This window comes from Salmo trutta, chromosome 5, assembly GCF_901001165.1.
Source record: "Salmo trutta chromosome 5, fSalTru1.1, whole genome shotgun sequence".
NCBI lineage: Eukaryota > Metazoa > Chordata > Actinopteri > Salmoniformes > Salmonidae > Salmo > Salmo trutta.
The window spans coordinates 19,943,157-19,968,097 of NC_042961.1; the positions used below are offsets into that span (position 1 = coordinate 19,943,157).

Here is a 24,941-nt window from a genome sequence, read left to right on the forward strand (position 1 = left end):
CCGCTGATCCTCAACACTGGGGCCCCACAAGGGTGCACTCTCAGCCCTCTCCTGTACTTCCTGTTCACCCATGACTGTGTGGCCATGCACGCCTCCAACTCAATCATCAAGTTATCAGACGACACTACAGTGGTAGGCCTGGTTACCAACAACAACGAGACAGCCTACAGGGAGGAGGTGAGGGCCCTCAGAGTGTGGTGTCAGGAAAATAACCTGTCACTCAACGTCAACAAAGCAAAGGAGATGATCGTGCACTTCAGGAAACAGCAGTGAGAGTACCCCCCCCCCCCCCCCCATTCACATCGATGGGACAGTAGTGGAGAAGGTGGAAAGTTTTAAGTTCCTCGACGTACACGTCACGGACAAACTGAAATGGTCCACCCACACAGACAGCGTGGTGAAGAAGGCGCAACAGCGCCTCTTCAAACTCAGGAGGCTGAAGAAATTTGGCTTTTCATCTAAAACACTCACAATCTTTTACAGATGCACAATCGAGAGCATCCTGTCGCGCTGTATCACCGCCTGGTACGGCAATTGCACCGCCCTCAACCGCAAGGCTCTCCAGAGGGTAGTGCGGTCTGCACAACACATCACTGGGGGCAAACTACCTGCCCTCCAGGACACCTACAGCACCCAATGTCACAGGAAGGCCAAAAAGATGATCAAGGATAACAACCACCCGAGCCACTGCCTGTTCACCCCGCTATCATCCAGAAAGCGAGGTCAGTACAGGTGCATCAAAGCAGGACCGAGAGGCTGAAAAACAGCTTCTATCTCAAGGCCATCAGACTGTTAAACAGCCATCACTAGCATAGAGAGGCTGCTGCCAACATACAGTACAGACTCAAATCTCTGGCCACTTAAATAAACGGACTTAATAAAGGTATCACTAGTCACTTAAAATAATGCCACTTTAATAATGTTTACATAGAGGTATCACTAGTCACTTCAAATAACTCCACTTTAATAATGTTTACATATCCTACATTACTCATCTCACATGTATATACTGTATTCTACACCATCTACTGCATCTTGCCATTGCCGCACACCATCGCTCATCCATATATTTATATGTACATACTCTTATTCATCACTTCACATTTGTGTGTATTTGTGTGTATAAGGTAGTTGTTGTGAATTTGTTAGATTACTTGTTAGATTTTACTGCATAGTCGGAACTAGAAGCACAAGCATTTCTCTACACTCACATTAAAATCTGCTAACCATGTGTACGTGACCAATACATTTTGATTTGATTTGATTTGATAGACACAGTATGCATACCACAGTATACCAAGTTATCTATGGAAGTGTATGAATTGCATATTTGAATGTCATTCGTATATCATGTTTTAAGAGAATTCAGATCTCAGAGAGCACCTCAGGCTCTAATAAATAAATAAAAATGATATGACTCCTACATCTTCTATGTCCTCTAGCAGAGCTTTCCCCAGAAACTCTGAGCACTAGACAGACAGGAATTCTGAGTGATGTCCAGTGATGTGCAGAGAAAGTCTCTCAGCAGCATCAGGTAACATTTGGAAAATGTTGACTTGTGGCCCTCAAGGTTGTTCACATACTGATCTGCACAGATAAAAAGACAACTCTGAGTCAACAGAGGGATGTTATTCTGTCTTACCCTTTACCCAACATCATCCTCTGTAACGGATTGGCAGTCGTGGTGAAGGAATGAGGCACAGGAAGCAGCGAGCACAGGGTAGTGGCGTATTTAATGTACACTCACTCATCAAACAAAATATTCCCAAACACAGGGGAGAAAGTACACACGGCGTAAAATAGCGCCGACACGAACATGAACCGTCACAATAGAAATAATCCCGCACAACACGGAAGCGGACCAGCTAACATAAATAGCCCCGCTAATTAACCAAACTAAACACAGGTGCACAAAACCAAAAAGGGAAAACCAAAAAGGGAATCAGTGGTAGCTAATAGGCCGGTGACGACGACCGCCGAGCGCCACCCGAGCAGGAGGGGGCGCCACCGTCGGTGGGAATCGTGACATCCTCAAATCCTCTTCTCCCTACAAAGAGACTGTGGGATGTATTGTATAAACGCAAGACCCACTTAACAGAGACCAAGGACAAACCCTGTCACTTGAGACCTGTGTGGAAACTACAGTGAGCTACAAAAGTATTAGGACAGTGACACATATATATGTTTGGGGCTCTGTACTCCAGCACTTTGAATTTGAAATAATACAATGACTAGGAGGTTAAAGTGCAGACAAACAGTTTTCATTTGAGGGTGTTTTCATCCGTATCAGGTGAATGAACCGTTTAGGAATTACAGCACTTTTTGTACATAGTCCCCCCCATTTTAGGGGATCAAAAGTATTAGGACAAATTCAGTTATACGTGCATTACAGTAGTCAAAAGATTTGTAAAAATGTATTTGTCCCATATGCCCAGTGCGTAATGATTTCATCAAACTTGTATTCTACAAACTTGTTGGATGCATGTGCTGTTTGTTTTGGTTGTGTTTCAGATTATTTTGTGCCCAATAGAAATGGTGGCTCACATAGGGGGCTTAGCAAGCGTAAATCTAAAGAAGGTCAAACAAAAGACGCTTGTATGTGATCCCTCACCTCCTGTGGTAAACACAAATGCTGGGTTATCGTTTTTGTCCCCCATGTACAGGTGTAGGATTAAAATTTTGACCAGTATTGTCGCAGAAAAATAATCCCGCAGCAAAAGGATTTGAATGTTTAGTGAGTCCATTCACTCTTTTCTGCCAATGTAACGTTGCTTGATTGGTGGTTAGTCAGCTGGCCCAAATTAGGCTACATGAAAAGTGCAATGCTGTTAATTTAACCTTGTGTTAGTACAGGTTTTCAGTGAATGTATGTAAATCCTTTATGTAAAACAGAGTGATCAAATTCAGAACCTACATCTGTATACTGTCTGTCTATTGTAGCTCCATGGCTTTAATCTCAATTTTGATTGGTGCTGTTGATCCTCGCCCTTTGACCTCAGTTGATTACAGGCCATGGCATCTTATAGGTGATGATCTTTAAACTTTGACAACTTCTACTGTCAATCTGAAGGGTGTAGATAAAGTGTGTCAAAGCAACCCGCAATAAAAACACATTCAATATCTATGGTTTATGAGGAGTCACACTGTACAATCTGCATACTGCGACTTGCAATGTAATATAATTTGCCAGTTTTTGATCTGAATTCCTTTATTTCAGCTCATAATGTCATCCTAGGTTTCAAAATGAAACAGTGCCATCAGACGAGAATCATGCATGCTATGCAGATTCCTTCTATCAGGCAGTGTGAACTTTGAAGCCAGAATAGGAAAAACAAATGGGCTTAGGAATGCATTCTAGGTCAAGGTGAGTCTGTGTGTGAAACTGAATATGCAGATATACTGTAGAGTAGACGTGTCTCAGGGTTGTGTGCGTAGGCGTGTTTGCAGGGCCAGAAAACAAGGAACTGAGCTCTAAAAAGCACCTGTGAATGAACAACAGTGCACTTTGGAACTGCTGATACGCTCTACACTGAATGCACAGTTTTCGCAGGATCAGGTGTGAGCCCCACAGTCAGAGTGGGGTGTTGTGGCTAATGCAGAGGTCGCTAAAACAACAAGAGAACGAAGAAACCAGAGAGGAGCACTGGAACACCACAGATCTGACACTGTAATATGAAGGTAATACTATACATGAAATGGGACAGGACAAGTTACAATTTGTCCAATTACCACATACCTGCATGGCTTTGTATGTTCTTCAGTTGGTGAAAGGTGGTTATACTGTATAAGATAGTTATCGGTTTGAATCCAGATAAGAATTTCAAAAAGTGTCCAACAGGTCAAATGTTTTGCTGTGTTGTATGTGTGTTGTATGTGTGTTGTATGTGTGTTGTATATCCCATTACCATATGGTCCTGTTCCTTTATGTTCACGTAATTATGTCCTATTTCAGCGTTTCCCAAACATGGGGTTGTGATAGAAACTCTGAAATAAACCCTTTTAAAAATGTGCTTGGTTCACAGAACCGGGGTTACCTCAGTAACCTCTGGTAGCCGCTAGATGTGGTTGTAATAAACAGAGTGGTTTCTGTTTTCTTCCTACAAATGTGACTCTATCTTTTGAATGGTGTAAGCTACAAAATATTATGACCCCATCACTGAAAGATAAGACTTTCAGGGGGCAGTATTTTCACGTCTGGATGAAAAGCGTGCCCAGAGTAAACTGCCTGCTACTCAGGCCCAGAAGCTAGGATATGCAAAACACTCTGAAGTTTCTAAAACTGTTTGAATGATGTGATGTCTGTGAGTATAACAGAACTCATATGGCAGGCGAAAACCTGAGAAAAATCCAACCAGGAAGTGGGAAATCTGAGGTTTGTAGTTTTTCAAGTGATTGCCTATCAGTGTCTGTGGGGTCATATTGCACTTCCTAAGGCTTCCACTAGATGTCAACAGTCTTTAGAACATTGTTTCAGGCTTCTACTGTGAATGGGGAGAGAATAAGAGCTATTTGAACCAGGTGTCTGGAAAAATGTCATGAGCTCAGTCACGTACGCAGCCGTGAGAGCGAGCTGAGTTCCTTTTCATTTCTAAAGACAAAGGAATTGTCCGGTGGGAATATTATTGAAGATTTATGATAAAAACATCCTAAAGATTGATTCTATACATCGTTTGACATGTTTCTACGAACTGTAATAGAACTTTTTTTACTTTTCATCTGAACTTAGTGCTCGCGCATTTTGCATTTGGAATAATGAACTGAACACGCAAACAAAAAAGAGGTATTTGGACATAAATATGGACTTTATCGAAACAAAACGAAATTTATTGTGGAACTGGGATTCCTGGGACTGCATTCCGATGAAGATCATCAAAGGTAAGTGAATATTTATAATGCTATTTCTGACTTTTGTTGACTCCACAACATGGCGGGTATCTGTATGGCTTGTTTTTGTGACTGAGCATTGTACTCAGATTATTGCAAGGTGTGCTTTCGCCGTAAAGCTTTTTTGAAATCTGACACAGCGGTTGCATTAACGAGAAGTTAATCTTTAATTCTATGCATAACACTTGTATATTTTATCAACGTTTATGATGAGTATTTCTGTAAATTGGTGTGCTCATTCACCGAAGGTTTTGGAGGCAAAACATTTCTGAACATTACACGCCAATGTAAAAAGGGGTTTTTGGATATAAATATGAACTTTGTCGAGCAAAACATACATGTATTGTGTAACATTGAGTCCTGGGAGTGTCATCTGAAGAAGATCGTCAAAGATTAGTGATTCATTTTAGCTTTATTTCTGGTTTCTGTGACGCCTCTCCTTGCTTGGAAAATGGCTGTGTGGTTTTTCTTGTCTAGGTGCTGTCCTAACATAATCTAATGGTATGCTTTTGCCGTAAAGCCTTTCTGAAATCGGACACTGTGGTTGGATTAATGAGAAGTTTAACTTTAAAATGGTGTTTTAGGAACACGCATGTTTCCCTCTACAATTCCCACAAGCTGCGCAGGACTCATTAAAACAGAGTGGACAAGACCAGGCACTAAAGCAGACTGTGGGGAAAATAACATCATCAACGAGGATGGTCTTTTCTACATAGAAGATCTTACAGAATTATTGCCTGATGATCTTCTGAACTTCCCAATACCTTTCTGATGCATTTCAGTCACTTCAAATCATACTTCTTTCAGATTGAAACACTGTAAAAAGTCAGACTGATTTGTAATAGACTTATAGATTAAAAAAAGTAAACATTGGCCGCATTTTTGACATGGTGTATACATTTTTTTTGTGTAATATCAAAATTGGTTCGCAGGCCAAAAAAGTTCAGGAACCCCTTTAGTTTAGTTTTAGTTTATTAATTCAACCATTTTAAAAAACAAGTACACATAAAACTTGAAAAAGCCATACATGCACATGAATAAAATCATAGAGAATTACACACAATAAAGTCTGGGACTTATTTCCGTTGTGGTCCTCTTGAGACAAGATGGCTAGACAAGATCGAACACAGTATGGCAGTGAAATAATAAAACAAAAACAGAGAAGAAGAACATCTATCTCATCATTCCAGTTACATCATAGGGGTTATTCATATGGGCACAGAAGACATCAAACATATTTTTATATGTCTAGTTTTAAAGCTGCCCAGAGAGAACGTTGTTTTTATGGGCAGAGGCAACTCATTCCATTCTGAGGCTCCAGTATACAAGAAATTACCTTTCCAAGCATTACTCCTGAACCTGTATAAGCACACATCAGCAACACCTGCTCTGGTGATGTGATTGTGTGCATCCCTAACACGAGGAAAGTAATCACTTAGATATCTTGGCGCAGGACCATAAATATTCCTGTTAACCAAACCTAGTCTAATCTGGGACACCCTAGCCTCAACAGGCAGCCAGTTTCATTCCTGAAAGCAGCTCCTGCCTATGTGAGTAAGTGGACTCACCTTCAATACTACCCTGGTCAGCATATTCTGGGCTATCTGAAGCTTCCCCTTCATAAGTTTAGATAAGCCCCCAAACCAAGAAGTACTAGCATAGTCAAAATGACATTGAATGAGGGCAGTAGCTAGCACTTCATGGAGTACTTATCAAGCAGCTTGGACTTTCTAGCCAAAAACGTAGTCCTGGCATTAACCTTCCCTAGCACTTTATTGGCCATGCTCACACCTCCCAAGCTTCCATCAAGGATACATCCCAAGTAGCTAACAGAGGTTTTAGTAGTCAGCAGCTCACCCCTAACTCCACTCTGATTTCAGACAACCTACACAATTTAGGTCTGGATCCAAAAATAATTGCTTCAGTTTTCCCTAAGTGCAGAGATAGCGTATTATCTCCAAGCCATTTGCTAATATTAGTAAGCTCTGTGCTAAGTATGCTCTCCAACATAGTTTTACTTTTGTGAGACACCAGAAGTGTAGAGTCATCTTCATAAAGAAAAAGACCGCAAGCACAAGCATCTTTCATATCGTTAATATACAATAAAAACAGCAGAGGCCCAAGCACGCTCCCCTGCGGAACGCCACAACTCATTGGTTTTGCCTGAGACAGTGAATAGTTAACCTCTACTACTTGCTCCCTTCCTGATAAATAGGACTTTACCCAGCCTAGAGTGATACTGCTTAACCCCAGTGCCTCCAGTTTGGAGATTAGGAGACAGTGGTTAACTGTATCAAAGGCGCCTTCTGTAGGTCAAGCAGTACCATTCCACACAGATTTCCCTCATCAATCCCTTTCCTGATGAAGTTAGTCAAGTAAAGTAGACATGAATCATGGAGTATGTTTTTCTAAAACCCGACTGAAAATTATACATTAGACCCTGTTTGTTAACATATTTATACATTTGCTCATGTACAATTCTCTCCAGGATCTTTGATGTTACACAGAGGATAGATACAGGCCTATAATTCCCAGGGTCAGACTTCATCCCCTTCTTATACAGAGGTATAACTTTAGCTTGTTTCATGTCCCTGGGAAAGGTGCCTGTTCAAGAGAGAGATTAACGATATGCGTAATACAAGGGCCAATTTGCTCAGCAGAATCTGTAAGAAACCTTGCAGGAACATTATCCAGGCCTGTGGCTTTGGAGCATTTAAGCTCTGCCAGCATACTGACTATTTTGGCTGTTGCTATCTTTGCAAAAGAAAACTCTACATAATACTGCTTGACTTGGTTGCTTCCATACAAACCAGAACTGGTGGGCAGCTTGCTAACCAGCTTGTTGGCAACAGAAGTAAAAAAAGAGTTGAATTCATTGGCAACCTCTGCTTTTTCATATATCATCTCCCCTTTTATGTTCAGTCCAATACTGTTTAGTTTGTTTTTGGTAGTACTACTACAGCCTTGTCCTTAAATGATTTCCAAAGCTTTTTTAGGGTCATTTTTGTTCTCAGTTATTTTCTCAGCAAAGTAACCCCTCTTAGCTTCATCCATCCTGCTCTGTACTTCATTTCTGTGACGTTAATATAGGACAAAATCATGCTGCTCTTGAGAGTTCTTACATTTTTTAAAGGCCTTATTCCTTGTTTGGATAGATTCTAGAATCTCATGATTAAACCAAGGGCTAGATCTCTTCTTTACCCTGACCCGTCTAATGGGAGCCATCACATTCATCACATCAAGGAATCTACATTTAAAGACTTCCCAGGCACTGTCTACCCCTACACTATCTAGCACAGGTGACCAGTCAATTTTACCCACTTCCTCCCTAAACTTTTCAACACAGTATTTTTTGAGTCCTCTGATTCTAACGGTTTTGTGACACTTAAATATATCTTTAAAAATCCTCCTTGTGCAAAATGTAATAAAATGATCACTGATTCCATATACTATTACTCCACTCTGCGAGTCCACTCCCTCTCCACTCCCTGTCATACAGTATATACAATATGTACACAGCACAAGAGCTCAAATGCAGCATATGTGGCACTTTCATTTTGTTCGCTGTCGTGAACACAAACATGGATATTAAAGTGCAGGTCCGCAGATTAAACTGTCCCCAAGGGGAGAACAGCTTTACTGAATATGCAAAATGTTGTAAAGGGAAACTTGACCGAGGAGAATGACTTACTGTGACGGATAATGTTCAAGGCACATATATGTGTAGTTTTCTCTTTCCAAGAGAAAAATTTTAGCCTACAGTTGATGCCTGAATAGTGCTATAAAGTTTCTAGTCTTACTCAATCAATCAATCAAATTTCTTTATAAAGCCCTTTTTACATCAGCCAATGTCACAAAGTGCTGTACAGAAACCCAGCCTAAAACCCCAAACAGCAAGCAATGCAGATGTAGAAGCACGGTGGCTAGGAAAAACTCCCTAGAAAGGCCAAAACCTAGGAAGAAACCTAGAGAGGAACCAGGCTATGAGGGGTGGCCAGTCCTCTTCTGGCTGTGCCGGGTGGAGATTATAACAGAACATGGCCAAGATGTTCAAATGTTCATAGATGACCAGCAGGGTCAGACAATAATAATCACAGTGGTTGTAGAGGGTGCAACAGGACAGTACTACCTGGTAGAGTTTCTCACACCACAGATGTTTTACTGCTGATGCACGTCTTATGTGTTTGCTTCAGGCCAATGGAACTCCAAGGAGATGGTGTATATCTTTTTTTGTTATTTTCTTTAATTTTTTTACCTTTATTTAACTAGGCAAGTCAGTTAAGAACAACTTCTTATTTCCAATGACGGCCTAGGAACAGTGGGTTAACTGCCTTGTTCAGGGGCAGAACGACAGCTTTTTACCTTTGCAGCTCAGGGATTCAATCTTGCAACCTTTCGGTTACTGGCACAACGCTCTAACCACTACTCTGACGGTCGTTGTTGGGAACGAGGCATACTCAAACAAAGCATTATTTGGATATCAGTGCCTGCGCCAATGTTTGTTTATACACAGACATTGTTGATAAAAGGTGTTTTTGTAATTTTTTTTATTTTCACGGATAGTTTGCATAAAGAATTGGAGAGTTGTTTGTGTGTGCAGGGATTAAGAGGGGATCTATTCAGTGAACCGACCGTGTCAGCCATTCATATTCTTTACAGACAGTTTTTTTCTTAGTGCTCTTCTCTGCCGGTAATTATATCTGAATGCATGCAGCTCAGGCTTTCTTGTCTCTAACAATGCCGGGAAGATAACACAACCATGTTAGGGCATTGCTGTTGCTGAGATACCTTGTTCTAGCTGGGTTGTATGATAGTGTATCTAATTTCATTTCAGTCTGAAATTCAACAGACAATTTGTCAATCTGTCTCATTACCCCTTCTGTCTGATTCTATTCAGGTCCTGAAACTGTTACTATAATTGGAACAAGAGTTCTGACATCATTCTTAGCAGTGTAGGTTGTCGGTCAGCAGGGTAACACACTATGGGTCTGCCTCAATCCTCCATCCCTCGCTTAGTGTCACTCTTTGAACAGAACCGTTAATCCCCACCTATATGTCCCTGGTACAGCCCCCCTCCAGATGTTCAGTCTGTCTTAATGAGACTGGTGCTCCTAATAATAACTCTTCCTCCCTCCCCTCCCCCCAAGGCCCACTACAACAATCACAACCACTGAGATACAGACACAAAAGCAAAGCCCATCCGATCAAACGCAACCCTTTTCCACACCTCGATAAGACTTGTTAACAATGCTATTCCAGGCAATGTGTGAAAATGATGTTAGCTTTTTCATAAAAGCATGAAACTTAGTACACTTGTATAGTTTTGGGTCCTGGATATTTTCAGAAAGGGAGCCATCACAAAAACGCCTCTTGGCAACCAATTTTATTTTCTGCCATAGCTGGTCAATCCATTTTCCTTCATATGATTACATTGGTAAAAGGAATATGGATGACTGCCAGTACAACATCATAAACAGTTTTGATTATTATATAATGGTCAACGTGGTAGAGCCATGGCAAAGATATCAAATTAAATCGCTGTTTCTGAAAACGTACAAACTAGATTTTTGATTTTTTTATACATAATGCTGGAAACTGAAGCTCCGTTTGGGGGTAATGCCATCAACCATTTTTTTGTCAACCATTTTTGATTCTGTATCACCAAAAATGTATGGAGTCAGCCATTGACACCAAGCTAAGACAGGAGCAAGCAGGATTCTGAACGGGACAAGGATGTATGGTCCCCCCCACTTCCCCATTCTCACTTCATAGACTTCAAGGCTTTTGCTAGTATACATGGTGAAACTCTCTAGGAGATCTTGAGATCCCATTCAATATACTAATATACTAATATACTAATCGATTCAATACTAATCAAGGTATACTATTCAAGCTTGTTATAATCATAGGGACACTTTTTGACCACTTTGCATGCAGTGTCATTATGGGCAAGTCTGCGCGGTTCACTGTGCAGTCTGGAGTGAGACAGGGTTCAATCATCTCTCAGATCCTCTTCCTTATTACTATTGACTGGATCATGACCAAAACCACATCATACAAACCCAGAGATATTCAGTGGACCCTGTTCTCCCAGCTGGAAGATCTCTAAACTTAGCCAAAAACCTCACATTGTGCATATGCCCAACTCATCCAATCTGGAGATCTGATAAATGCAGCCTCAAAACAATATACCCCCTATATAACAGCAATGTCAAATCAGTTCTATTTTATGCTTTGTCCACGTATGTAGACAACTCTCAGGCTAGGGTATTGTACACTCTGATCTACTATGACCCTGTTGGTCATCCATGAACTTATTATAATTCGTCTTGCCTAAATGAACAACTGTCTGGTGGTCAGATGTACTCTGCTGTACTTTCTTGCCTAAATTGACAGCTTCTCACAGCTCGCACTCCAACCTTTTACTGTGTACAGCTAAAGAAGGTTTCTTCCATCTTTTCTTTATTTGCCACATAGCTGCTGCTTGCTCTTTGGGGTCTAGGCCGGGTTGTTGTAAAGAACTCTGTGAAAATCATTGTTGTGAAAAACGCTATGTAAATAACATTTGTATTCATTGATTTTGATGTGACCCGAAATGAGCTTGATTGATGTTATATTGACTGCTAGTGCCATCATAAAGGAGAATTGTTAAGCGTTCAAAAATGAAAATGTTCTGAAATATAAGTTGAGGAGTGGTGAGTGGCATTTGGGACCAGCAATCACTTGAGGTACATACCTGCCCATGAAATGACCCCATGAGCTCCCTGGGTGCAGACCAATCAAATGCCCTTCCTGTGTTCTGTAAATGTAAGCAGCGTCACACAGTATCCACTTTCATAACCAAGGGCAAGAAGACAGCAGCTGTATGGCTTTCTATGCCACATACATGATATTCTATTGTGTAACGTTGTCAGAAACTGCCGTTTTATTGGATTTTCTTCCATGGCTTACCATGGTGGTCCACTAGTATATAATCATCTGAACAATTTATGATGTTGTACATGGCAACATTGTAATCCGTGACCATCAAAACATAGGTGTACACATCACCTTTTCTGTGTTATCGTGTTTGGTTAAGCAAATACAAAGTAAAATACATTGTCCGGTTATGGCAGAATAGAAAATAGTCCGCAACGACCACCAGGAGGCATTTTTGCAATGGCTCCCTTTCTGAAAATGTTCATGCTTTTATGAAAAAAATTTGGCACATATCACCTGGACTATAAAAAACAATATTTTTATCTATCTCAGCAGCATGCACTAGCTAATTAGGAAGATCAAAGGTTACTTTTGTTCCCTCTGCTAGATAAATATAATTATTTAATTTGACCCTCCATGTACAATTACAATATCCCAAACAAGGACATTTGATATGTCTGACAGGCTTTGTCATGACTGCTGTCGTGTCTTTGGCTATGCCAGATTAAGTGATATGACATGCTAACTTATAAAATGATTTCTCTGTAATTGATATTACCTGATTAATCTAATTATGTAAATGTAATTAACTAGAAAGTCGGGGCACCACGGAAGAACGTTTATAGAGCCGTTATCTTCCGAATAAACTCTTAAAATACTTAGTAATATTTTACATCGATAGCAGTCAATATTAACCCTTATCTTATTTTCAGTCTCATAATGAAAGTTGTAAATTATTGGCTATCTTCACGAGCCCTGGCTAACAAGTTGAATCAGCAATACAAAATTGGGTTTAATTATTTATTTACTAAATACCTAAACTAATCACACAGAATTACATATACACAGAATACAAATGATGTCATACAGAAAACGTCCTGGTGGACGGAACCTGTATCATGGCTGGTTACACAAAGGAAAGGGGGTTGGGCTTGAATGAAAGAGCGGGAAGATTTAGGAACAGAGAAACAGCAGCTAGGCTATCGTAAATACATTATCTTATGCATTCTAAATTACCGCCCATTTGGAAAAGGAAAATGCAATAAATATTTACTCTGAGCTGCGCTTCGGTAGATTGGTCGTAGATGCTGGCCGGGTTGGCCAACAGATCTTCCTGTACTTGGAACAATGTCTCTGGTGGTAAATTGGATACGTGGTGGTATCTTCGTCTGTTTGTTAGACTGGATCCGTCGTCCGTCCTTTCCTAGCCCACGTCTACAGCGGCCGCTGCTAACTCAACGGCTAGGAAGTATCACTTCTGTAGTGAATAAGCTCAAAGTTCATACCAGTTCATACCATAGCTCACGCCGAGGTTGGCTTAGTTGACATGTGTGTCCTTCTAACGTAGAGGCTGCAGACCTCCCGTACTGGAACTACCTGGTTATCTTTTCATCAAAGGCTTATATAGTGGAGAGGGGGAAGGAGGTGTTTCATCGTTTATAACCCCTTTCTCTTCACAGGGTTGGGCCACTGATCAAGCAGGGCACTTTCCTTATGAAAACCCAATTCTCTCATTTGGAAGCTAAAATTACATTTAATCTCCTAACAAACAATTTCAATATCAAACATTTCAATTGCATAACAATTCCATGTGACTCTGATAACTAGAGGGTGTATACTTTCCCAGGTACAGTTTATGTCATCCTGTCATCAGTCATAATGTCTCAGATGACAACTGAACTGACCTACATACTCATTACGTTCCAAAGCATATTTCCAACTGGTTTTATTACCAAAATATGGTTCCTTTCCCCATTTGTTTGATGTTCCCAGACTCTCTATACTTAACAGGACAGCAGTCCTTCAGGACAGCAGTCCTTCAGTAGGGTCAGAGAGGGGAAGGGAGAAAGGTATTTATGGGGTCATAAACCTTACCCACAGGCCAACGTCATGACACTGCCTTTTGTTTGATCACACATTTTCTGTCTTCCAATCAAACACCCTCTCTGCCTGTATTTTTCACCAGTTACTGTGGTGAGGATAGGTCCTTTACTGAAGGTCCCCATCCCCTGATCTTTACCCTCCTCTCGCACAGCCAATGGACTCACACTGTTGCATTTGAATGTTGTCCAGGAGTGTCTGACTCTCATGTTATCAAAGCAGGATATAGTATGTTGGTTGCCCCTGGATACTAATCTACAGTCAGTTTTGCGTTCCCAATTGTTAAGGTTATGATTTGGGAAAGGTAAGCTGATCCTAGATCTGTGCTGAAGGGAAACCTTCTGAATTACAATAAATACTGTTTTATAATGTCATAGCTATCTAATCCATTCTACCACATAGTACTACAATACTCCCATACTCCCATTACTTTCATCTTAATATGACATCTCAAGCAAATTACATTCATGCTTTTCATTCGTTGTCATGCAAAGACGGACGTACAGTACCATGGCATGTGACATCCATGCAGAAGAAGTAGACTTAAAATCACATTGTTCTCTTGTAACTTGACAACTATGAGCACTGTCAATTCCAGGTGGACATGTTTTCACTGTCTGTCGCCACCCAGCAACTTAGAAAATGAACATTAATCCGGGTCCCATTGAGTATTGCAGTTTCCATAGCAACAGGGACAGCGTGATGGAGAGCGGTCGAGAGTGATGGGGAGTGTGTCAGGGAGTAGGTGAGGTAGGAGTTGAAATCATTTGTGTGTGTGTGTGTGGGGGGGGAGCAAGAGAGAGAGGAGGATGAGAGAGAAAGAGGAGGATAAGAGAGAGAGAGAGAGAGAGAGAGAGAGAAAGAGAGAGAGAGAAAGAGGAGGATGAGAGAGGGAGCGAGAGAGGAGGAAGAGAGAGAGGGGGGGGATGAGAGAGAGAGGGGAGGATGCAAGAGAGACAGAATGTCTGTGTGAGGGGGCGTTTTTTTCGCCATCAAACCTATTTTTGCCAGAGCATTCATTCATGCAATTTCCTCTCTCTCTTTCTCTTCCAGGTGGATGGAGTGGCAATGAAGCTGTCTGCCTGACTGAGCATCTCCTCATTATCATTCCCCCTCCCCTCTCTTCATCCAATTCCCTAGTCCTATCTGCCATCCCCCTCTCCACCACACACAGAGCCAAACAACTACCACCACCGATCTCTAACACCGTCGCACACACATATAGAGAGACACACACACACACACACACAAACACACACACACTACCCCTCTCTCCTGGGATACGATTTGAAGATTCGCAAGTGCAGCCTCTCATTTGTAATCAGATGAAAGAGAGGATTATCTCAAGGTTTGCCCCATCTTGTTCCCGGCCAGGATAGAGGGACGGAGGAGGAAGAGGAGGAAGAGACTGGAGAGGAGGGAGGGAGGGCTCTGGGATGGTGCGTGGCGAGAGGAGGTCACCTGTTGAGAACCACTTTCCTTTCCTTTCAAACAACCTGGACAAACAGGGGTTTATCCTGGGATCCTGGGGGATAACTGGACTCTGACACAAAGAGAGAGAGAGAGAGAGAGAGAGAGAGAGTAAATAAAGAAGAGGAACATAAGGCACGGATCTTATATTTTTTCTAAAAGGTAAGCAGGGGTTACAACAGAGACCTTTCAGGATGAGGTGTAGAAGGTGTAGAAATGTTGTTGTTGTGTTTGTGTGTGTGTGTGTGTGTGTGTGTGTGTGTGTGTGTGTGTGTGTGTGTGTGTGTGTGTGTGTGTGTGTGTGTGTGTGTGTGTGTGTGTGTGTGTGTGTGTGTGTGTGTGTGTGTGTGTGTGTGTGTACATGGTTGGAAGTGGGTGGGTGGGGGGGATTTTACTTGCAGGTTATTTTGGAGAAAAAATGAATGCAGGCCTTGAGTGAGTCAGTCACCATCTGGCCCTGGTCTCATACACACTTCAGATATTTGGGGCATTATTATTGTTTAGGTGTGTCTATAGCATAGTAGTAGGAATATCCAGTTGTTGCATTGCGTGAGGTACATTCTGAAATATTTGAAGCATTTATGTAAAAAGAAAAAAGGCAACTAATGCATTTACCTGACTTCTCACACCTCTATTTTCAGACTACCACTCATCAGGTGTTTTGTTCTGGTGTCAGTGGGAAAAGTGTTGGCCTTCCTTTCTTTATTACTGACTGGCCGCATGTTCCTAAACCTTTAGGCCATATCATCTGCCTGTCTATGTCTATTTTCAGAAGTGACCTAACCTCTGCTTTTAACCAGCTTAGATGTAACCAATTTATAGGAGACAGATGACTTGTTGTGCCTCTGTGCTTAGTTGACTACCCCTATCCAAATAAAGTGTGACTATCTGTTCATAAGCAACTGCTTGCTAAGGTTAAGGTTAAGGTTAGGGTAAGGGTTAAGGTTAGGGTAAGGCCTAGGGTTTAGTAGATAGTTGAAATGTTACTGATCGTCTGTAGATGGTCTGTAGAGCATCTACAGATGGACTATCCAAAAAGTGTTACCCTGTGCTCTGTACTTCAGATCAGCTCGCCCACTGACACCAGGCCCTACAGTGATTCCATTGCACAATGTTAAATGACTTAGACAAACACATAATGTTGTAATTGACTGTGAAAACATTCAGCCTTGAGCTGTCAACACAGATGAATTCAAGAAATACATTGAACAACGCACAGAGACCATCATGCATGTCATGCATGTTATCCCAAAAAGACTGTTCATGTTGTTGCAACTGGTTACTTATTCAGTCTGTAAAGCCCACAGAGCTCCTACACGTTACTAATGAGGAGGTGTACCATGGGACTGGGGTGGGATGGAGAGCTACCATGGGGCGTTAGGCTCCCAGGGTAGAGCAGGCTCATTGGTGATGCTTTTAAAGCTAAACTGACCCTAGAGGCCTTTTATGTGAAGTAGAATCACAAGATACTAAATGTGAATGAAATGCACAATTTTTAAAAGCCCATAGAAGGGTATATAGAAAGGTCACATTCAAATTCTATTCTTAATGTGTACCAGTCTGGTTTTAGACCAGAACATAGCACCTTTTCAGCAGTAGGAGCAACAGCATACATAACGGTGTCATCTGCATACAGATCAATGTTACAGGTTTTGGCAGATCAATATTATTGATATAAATAGTAAAGAGGGCCGGTCACAGTCATCCCCTCCAGGACACCTTTAGTGATATTGACTTGACACCATCAGAAAGCACACAATGCCCTTTTCTGACTGCTCCCAAACCACTCGCGAGACATCTGGCCGAGTCCCATTTCAGACAACCTTTGAATGAGTAGGGGATGGTCGACAGTATCAAAGGCCTTGGATAGGTCTGTAAATAAGGCAGCACAGGGATTCCTATGATCTATGCAATTCAAAATCATTTAAGACAAGCATAGCTGCTGACCAGGCTATGTTGGAGCTTCAATCGGATTTTGTTGCCTTGCAGAAAGCCCTTGCTGATATAAAATGTGTACATTAACGCGGGAAAAACTAAATGTATGTTGTTTTCTAATTCTCGCCGAAATATTTCAGATGGTTCTCTCAGCGAGCAGATTCCCGCCTATAAATATCTAGGCTTTTGGATTGACAGTGTGAGGTTTTAAAAAATGGATGAGCTCATTAAGAAGCTGAGATTTAAAGTAGGCTTCGTTTATTGAAGAGCATATAAAGAACATGTACCGTACATACACAACGTATCTTTGCTGTCTTACACAGGAGCGTAATTACATTTACATGTTAAGGGTACATTTTGGCTGTATAGAACAAATATTTCAAGAGTCTAAATAAGAATACAATTTGGATAAAGCCACAGAAAAACAGAAACAAACAAAAAAAAACAGAAATTGAAAGGGTCGACGCTGGTAGAGACGAGAAGCAGGTATAGGGAGTGAACAATTAACGGTGACGGACATAGGACAGGACAGCGTCAGGACAAAAACACATAACGACATTAATGCAGACACAGGGAACAAACAGGGAAGCAGACAGTTATAGACGGGGCAATCAACAAAGGGAAGTAGTCCAAATGAGTCCAATGAGCGCTGCTGCGCATAATGATTGTGACAGTTGTGCATAATGAAGGGCAGCCTGGCGCCCTCGAGCGCCAGAGAGGGAGAGCGGGAGCAGGCGTGACAGAAATGACAGATTAAGACCAGTACAATATGTCAGGAACTCTGACCAGACATCTGGTCATACCTATGTTGTCTATGTTGCAAGATTGATATAATTGTCTTCATATCAGCAAGTTTAATAAAGTAGGCTTCTTTTATATAAATAAATTCTATCTCTCCCTGAACAGCAGGAAGCAGGTTGTACAGGCAACCTTCCTGCCAGCTCTTGATTACGGTGACAGCATTTATCAGAATGCAGCAACCACTACTCTAAAACCCCTGGATGCTGTACCATAGTGCGCTTCGCTTTATCACAGGTAACAGGTTAAATACTCATCACTGCATCATTTATCAGAAGGTCAGCTGGACCCCTCTAAATTCCTGTAGATCACTTAATTTCTTCCTTTTTGTTTACAAAGCTATGCTGCACAAGTTTCCAACTCACTTCTCTGTTAAAGTGTGAGGCACCAAACCCGTTCACAGGGTTGGTTAACTTGAGGTCCCTTGTTCTAACACCCCCCCATGTTTGGAATCATTTACAATCCTCATTACATCTTGAATCCCTGGTGCCAATTGGGCAGTTTAGAACACTGATGAGGAATGAATTCACTGAGGTTTGAGTGTTTTGGTTGAAATCATTTCTTTGTGAAATGTAGTGTATCTGTAACTGCTATATCTTGTAGTGGATTTTTTTGCTGTTTTATTGAATTAGCATGTTGATTTGTGAATTGTTTGTTCTTAGGGCACCATTGAGAATGAGACCCTGGTCTCAATTGGGCTCCCCTGAATGAATACAAGTAAAAAAATACATACAAAAATAAATACATGTTAATAGATTGAGCAAAACATCGTTTTAATCGTCGTCCCTGTGTTGGGAAGCTTGTTGTTGGTCAAGTGAAACCGGTTTCGTGTATACAGTATAAGGGTATTTGACTGAAAGGTTATGTGACCGAGGTTTAGCGTTGTAGCCGACATCGTATCATCACAAGTTCACACATCCACTACCAAAGCTTTAGAGAGGCTTCATTGGAGACGTCACTTAATGCTCTCAAAGAAGACACAGACAATCCTGTGTTTCTCCTGTAATCTTATGGAACGTTGAGGGGCTGATCCAGACCTAATCTGACGGGCTAATCTCTGCCACTGTGAGTGAGGGATACCTGACCAGTCTGCTCAGGGTGTAACAGATGTGATTGTACTTCGTAACTCTTTATTTCTTTATTTTTGTTTAACCTTTATTTAACTAGGCAAGTCAGTTAAGAATAAATTCATATTTACAATGACGGCCTACCAGAAGGCAAAAGGTATCCTGCAGGGACAGGGGCCTGGGATTAAAGAACATTTAAATAATAACAATATAGGACAAAACACACATCACGAGAAGAGAGACACCACAACACTACATAAAGAGAGACCTAAGACAACATAGCATGGCAGCAACACATGAAAACAGCATGGTAGCAACACAACATGACAACAACATGGTAGCAACACAACATGGCAGCAGCACAACATGGTAGCAGCACAAAACATGGTGCAAACATTACTGGCCACAGGCAACAGCACAAAGGGCAAGAAGGTAGAGACAACAATACACCATGCGAAGCAGCCACAAGTGTCAGTAAGAGAGTTTTTGAATGAAGAGATGGTGATAAAATGGTCCAGTTTGAGGGTTAGTTGCAGCTCGTTCCAGTCACTAGCTGCAGCGAACTGAAAAGAGGAGCGACCCCAGGGATGTGTGCGCTTTGGGGACCTTTAACAGAATGTGACTGGCAGAACGGGTGTTGTATGTGGAGGATGAGGGCTGCAGTAGGTATCTCAGCTAGGGGGGAGTGAGGCCTAAGAGTGTTTTATAAATAAGCATCAACTAGTGGGTCTTGCAATGGGTATGCAGAGATGAGCAAAAAAAAACTATAATTGGTATTTGTTTCATTAGTCCACTGTTGATACAGTCCCAAAATGTTTTGCATGTCAGCAAACAAGTTTTCAAGATAAATAACTTTCAAAATACAGAAATACAGCCAGTAAGATGCATTTAGCATCCTATTTTGCATCATCGCAAACATCAGTATATGCAAGCAGTAGGTCCTGTTCTGAAATAATGCATTCCATTTTTATATTTACAATGTGTACGAATTTACAAAACGCATTATACAGGCTGTATTTCTGTATTTTGAAGACTATATATCTTAGAAACTTGACTGCTGACATGCTAAACATTTTGGGACTATGTCAACATGAACTAATGAAACAAATACCTAAAGATAGTTTTGGTGTGGAGTTTTCCTATAACGTGTCCAAACACTTGGGCTAGACTTGACTTCAATTATTTTAAAAACATTGAAATTCTAGCTGTCAAGTCTGTTGTTACAGTACACTAGCTCCAAGCAGGATGATGAGTCGTCTCATAATGAATCAATTAGCATAGTACCAGATCACTGGTTTCATCAGGGAGTCCTTATGCATAGACTATGTACAGTAAGCTCCCATTGACATAAATAAGAGCTTATGTCCCTGTCTGTTTCCATTGTGTTCCAGGGCTATCCCATGGCAGAGAGTGGGCATCCCGTGTCAGCACTATACCCACCAGGGGGCAGTGTTTCCCCTGATTCTGCCCTCTGCACCAACCCCCTCCTACCTCTCTCTAAGAGCTCCACAGATGGGCTGACAGGTCCTCTGAGGCAGGAGGAACTCAGGAAGGGCTCCAGTGAGCATACGGCTCCATGCTCCCAAAGAGACAGAGAAACAGGCAGACAGGGGCCTTCTCAGGCCGTCCAGCACAACATCCAACCGCACACATCTGACCGAGTGGACCCCAGGAATGCTGTCCGCCCTCACACAGCCCATCACCACAAGGAGGGCGTCACCAATCATGGTCACCAAGCCTTATCAGCCTTCGGAGAGAGCCAGGCGCCACACCCCTTATCATCATCACAGAGAGACCTGGGAGGACTGGATCTGTCCAGGCTGCCTGTCCAGAGGAGTTACTCAGATACCCTCCACATGCTCAGGGAGGTCCCTGCCCCCCCACCTCACAGTGAAACCAACTGCCCTTCGTGCCCAGGGAGAGACTACCTTTCCCAGGATGCCTCTCGGAAGGCTTTCTCCACCGTAGCCTGCAAGCAGCCCGTGCAGCTCCAGCACTGCAATACAACCACAACAAACCCCACTGCCTGCAGACGGGGAAACGGCGGGGGAGGCAGACCCACACAGCAGCCTCAGGCCGGGTGTGTCAGGGTTCGTGCCCCTAGCCCCTCTAGCACAGCCGCTAAGGTCGGCGGTGAGGCCCAACGCCTACAATCATGTGAGGAGGCCATCTGCTACTGCACTTTCGTCCACCCCCACGGGACGTTGAAGGACACGTTTGCGGCATACTGCCAACCCCCTACCCTCCTCTCCCTCCCTCGCCTCATGTCCTCCGTCAGCGAGACAGGGCTGGATGCCAAGCGCCTGCTGCAATGCTGCAACCTCAACTGCTCCTGGGCCAACACTCTACACCCTAGTGGACTGCAGCAGGACATTCAGGAATATAGCTGTATGAGCAGCAACAATAGAGCCACCAGGGACACAGGGACCATGATGTCCCCCAGGGAGCTCAGGGACGTGGGGGTGCAGACGGGCCAGGTCCACGAGACATGTCCGGCCCACGTGTTCCCCCAGGTCTGCCTGGTGGAGGAGAACGGGAATGAGAACGGGAGCAAGAACGAGAACGGGAATGAGACGGACACGTCCCAGAAGCCCCCGGTGAAGGAGGTGAAGTGGGATGCGGAAGGGATGACATGGGAGGTGTACGGGGCTTCTGTGGATCCTGAGGAGCTGGGCCTGGCCATCCAAAAGCACCTGGAGCTGCAGATCAAGGAGACTGCTGGCCGCACTGCCAAGCTGTCCCGCCAGGATACAGCTACATCCAGGAAGAGCAGCGGTGGTGCCGGCGGCTGGAGGAAGATGAGTGGAATGTTGGGCTATATCAGGACCCCAGCCTGCTGCGCACGCTCCAGCACCGCCGTGGACTGAGAGGGGAAACCTGAACGTGTTTCATGGTCAAGATGGCTGTTGCTTTATTACACATCAAATGTGACTCCAATACACCAGAGATAGTGTGACCACTCTGGATTAAGAGAATCTGTGTGGCTGTCAGAATCATGGCATGTGTACAAGAACCTACCATCATATTGCTGAAAGAGGTGAATGGAAAGACAGTGAAAGGTTCCATTTGGATGGATTTTATTGGTAACGGTACCTACCATCATCACCGTAGATGCCAAGTGATAGAACAGAGTGCTGCCATAACAGTCATACAAAGTGATATAATGGTTTCTTACTCATTTAAGAATGAGTTATTTACTGGGGGGAATAACTCTATCTGAACAAGGGGTTTCTGTAAACGAACATGCTAAAAGGTATAAACACAGTGTAGGAAAAGAAAGCTCCAATACACCAGACTTCGAACCACTACGGCTACAAATATGTGTCTATCTTCCTCTCATTTCTGATTCTATTATTTAGTCAAATTCTGTGTGAATGTTTGAAACATGTTGTGGTAAACCGTGGGGTGTTGGGTTGAGCGTGCAGAGATTGACACAGAGACAGGGAGGCTTTAGTCCGAAAAACCACTTTACTTACGACAGAAAATAAATATATCCCAAAAAATAACTTAGGTTTGCTCGGTCTTCCGTCTCTCTCTTCTCTGGTGTCCGTCTCTCTCCCTTCTCTCCCGCGGTGTGCCATCACGGCTGGTTGGCACTTTCCTCTATTTACCTCCACTTAGCTGTCCGTGTCGGGGGCCCAGCTCCCGTATTCCCAGCAGAGGGAGCCAACGTCACCTCACGTACCTCCCCTCTATTACCATCCCCCGGGGTAGACCTCCTGGGATACCACACTGTAAATGATTTAGCACATGGTAGAGACCACAGAAATGTATACCTTTTCACAATCACCTCTACCGCTCCGTATTCACATAGAATATCTAGAAAAGTTTACACAATGCTGAATTGACAGTACGTCATCAGACTAGCATAGAGCAAGACTTAAACTGACCTCAGATGATTCATGCAACACTGTGATGCAGAGGAGAATACAGTGACATACAGAAAGGGTTAACAGACTGGAGAATGTTTATCAAGAACGCAAACATCTCATCACATCATACAATACATTAATGCACATACCAATAGGTGAAATGGCCTGTTTGTGAATACATTTTTCATTCCATTTTTCAACTTCTCTTATATAAACAGTTATTGCGTTTGACCCTTTAATGCCATGTAGACAAACTCATTCCATGGAGGGCGTAGTGTCTGCTGGTTGTTGGTTTTCCCTGTCAATTAACACCTAGACAACAAAGTTCCTTCTAATCAGTGGCCTTAATTAAACAATAAAGTACAAGAGAGGAGCAAAAACCTGAGAGATACTCAGCCCCCCGCGGAATGAGTTTGACACGTGCTTTCATGTATATGTTCTGTGTGATGATTGTCTTGTGGGACTTGTGGACAAATAATTATTTTAGTCATATATCTAACCAGAGGGTTAAAGGTTAACTATTAACAAGTAAACAGTCATGTTGTTTATCAAATAACAATCACTGAAAAGACCCACACCTCTACTCTGAGTCTGAATTCTATCACTACTGTAACAGTATCTTGTCAATTTACTGTGCCATAGCAATGTACTGTATTGGTATTGTAAAATGGATGAGTTACAACTAGCCGGAAAGTTTGATAAACCTGTCAAGTATGTAATTTACAACATATTGCATTTGCGAAGAGATTTTGACCAATCACAACAAACACAACAGGTGTTATAACCTGATTTAAAGTTGCTTTTTACTGTTGCTACAATGCAGGAAGAACTGTTTAATCATGATATCAGTTGTATAATGTTGAAGAAAGTTATTATTGTGTATTAAATAATTACCAAGATCGGCATTAAAGGGCTCTTTTGTTTTTTTTACAGTATAATTTGATTACAATTCATTTATCCTACTTTAGTAATAATCACAAAGTTGCCATTTCAGGTCACAGCACAGGTTGTTCAGTATTCTTGGGTTTGTATTGGAGGCCGCGAGACTAGATGGCAGGTTAAATAGAAGTCCTTATCAGTAGAATATTACTGCTGTTATCAAGTCTTTAAAACACAACCACCTGTATTGATGGTTATCTGTACTGATGGTTATGTCCAATGTAAGTCGATTTGTAACTTGGCAAATCCAGTAATACCACAAATGAAGGTTCAATATACAGTATGTCTCAGATAATGTGTTCTAGGCTACTGTTGATATCAGCAATAAAGTATCTTAGATGAAGTTTGTGGTGGTTACATCTAGGAAACTGTTTCCCCCCTCTGTATTACTGAGCCTAAACTAACCTCTGGTGACACTAATGCAGTCACTACAAATAAAAATAGGTTTTTTCTCATCGTTTACCTTGCTGTAAAGTTATCAGAATCAATGTCAATGGAGTGGCAAAATTCACAAAATGAGAAATATTTTTATGCTATGGAAGGTTCAATCTGCAACTGAGATACTTGGTAAATGTAACCATTGACCATGCATGATATCAAAAGGATAGTTTTAACCATGTTTTGAGGCTATACAGTGTTCATTTAGAATCAAGGGAGTAAAACAAGCTTATATTTTGGGTTCTGATGGCGCACAACAGTTGAACTAAGCTCAGGAGGCATTTATACGTTATTTTCATAGTATTATACCTTAATAACCATTTTGTTTCAGAGCGGTGTATGTGTGTGTTTGTGACTACACTCAGCGTCTTGCGTCATGGTGGTATAAATGAAATCTGCAGTGGGGGTTGAAGTGAGGATGAAGGTTAAACTCTGTATCGTCTGGAGCCTCGACAACACCATAGTACTCCACCGGCAGGTTGCTATAGTAACCTGAGCCAGTGATGATCCGGTGAAAGCCATTCGTACTGTTTACGATGTGTGTGATACCCAGAGATGACAACAGGGCTTTATCACGAGCCACAGCCCTGCATATTACATACTGTTCTATAAACTATAATTCTACACACACACACACACACACACACACACACACACACACACACACACACACACACACACACACACACACACACACACACACACACAACATACTCACTCTGATGTAGAGGTTGGGCCA

The 24,941-nt window shown here is 42.2% G+C and overlaps 1 protein-coding gene across 1 annotated transcript; it reads left to right on the forward strand.

Moving 5' to 3' along the window:
- The first annotated feature begins 3,327 nt into the window (after positions 1 to 3,327).
- si:dkey-191g9.7 (uncharacterized) lies at positions 3,328 to 23,730 on the forward strand. The gene is made up of 3 exons (XM_029752851.1): positions 3,328 to 3,678; positions 14,737 to 15,315; positions 20,345 to 23,730. Exon 3 carries the CDS (start codon positions 20,354 to 20,356, stop codon positions 21,818 to 21,820), a length of 1,467 nt encoding a protein of 488 aa, XP_029608711.1. The 5' UTR covers positions 3,328 to 3,678; positions 14,737 to 15,315; positions 20,345 to 20,353; the 3' UTR covers positions 21,821 to 23,730.
- The last annotated feature ends 1,211 nt before the right edge of the window (positions 23,731 to 24,941 follow it).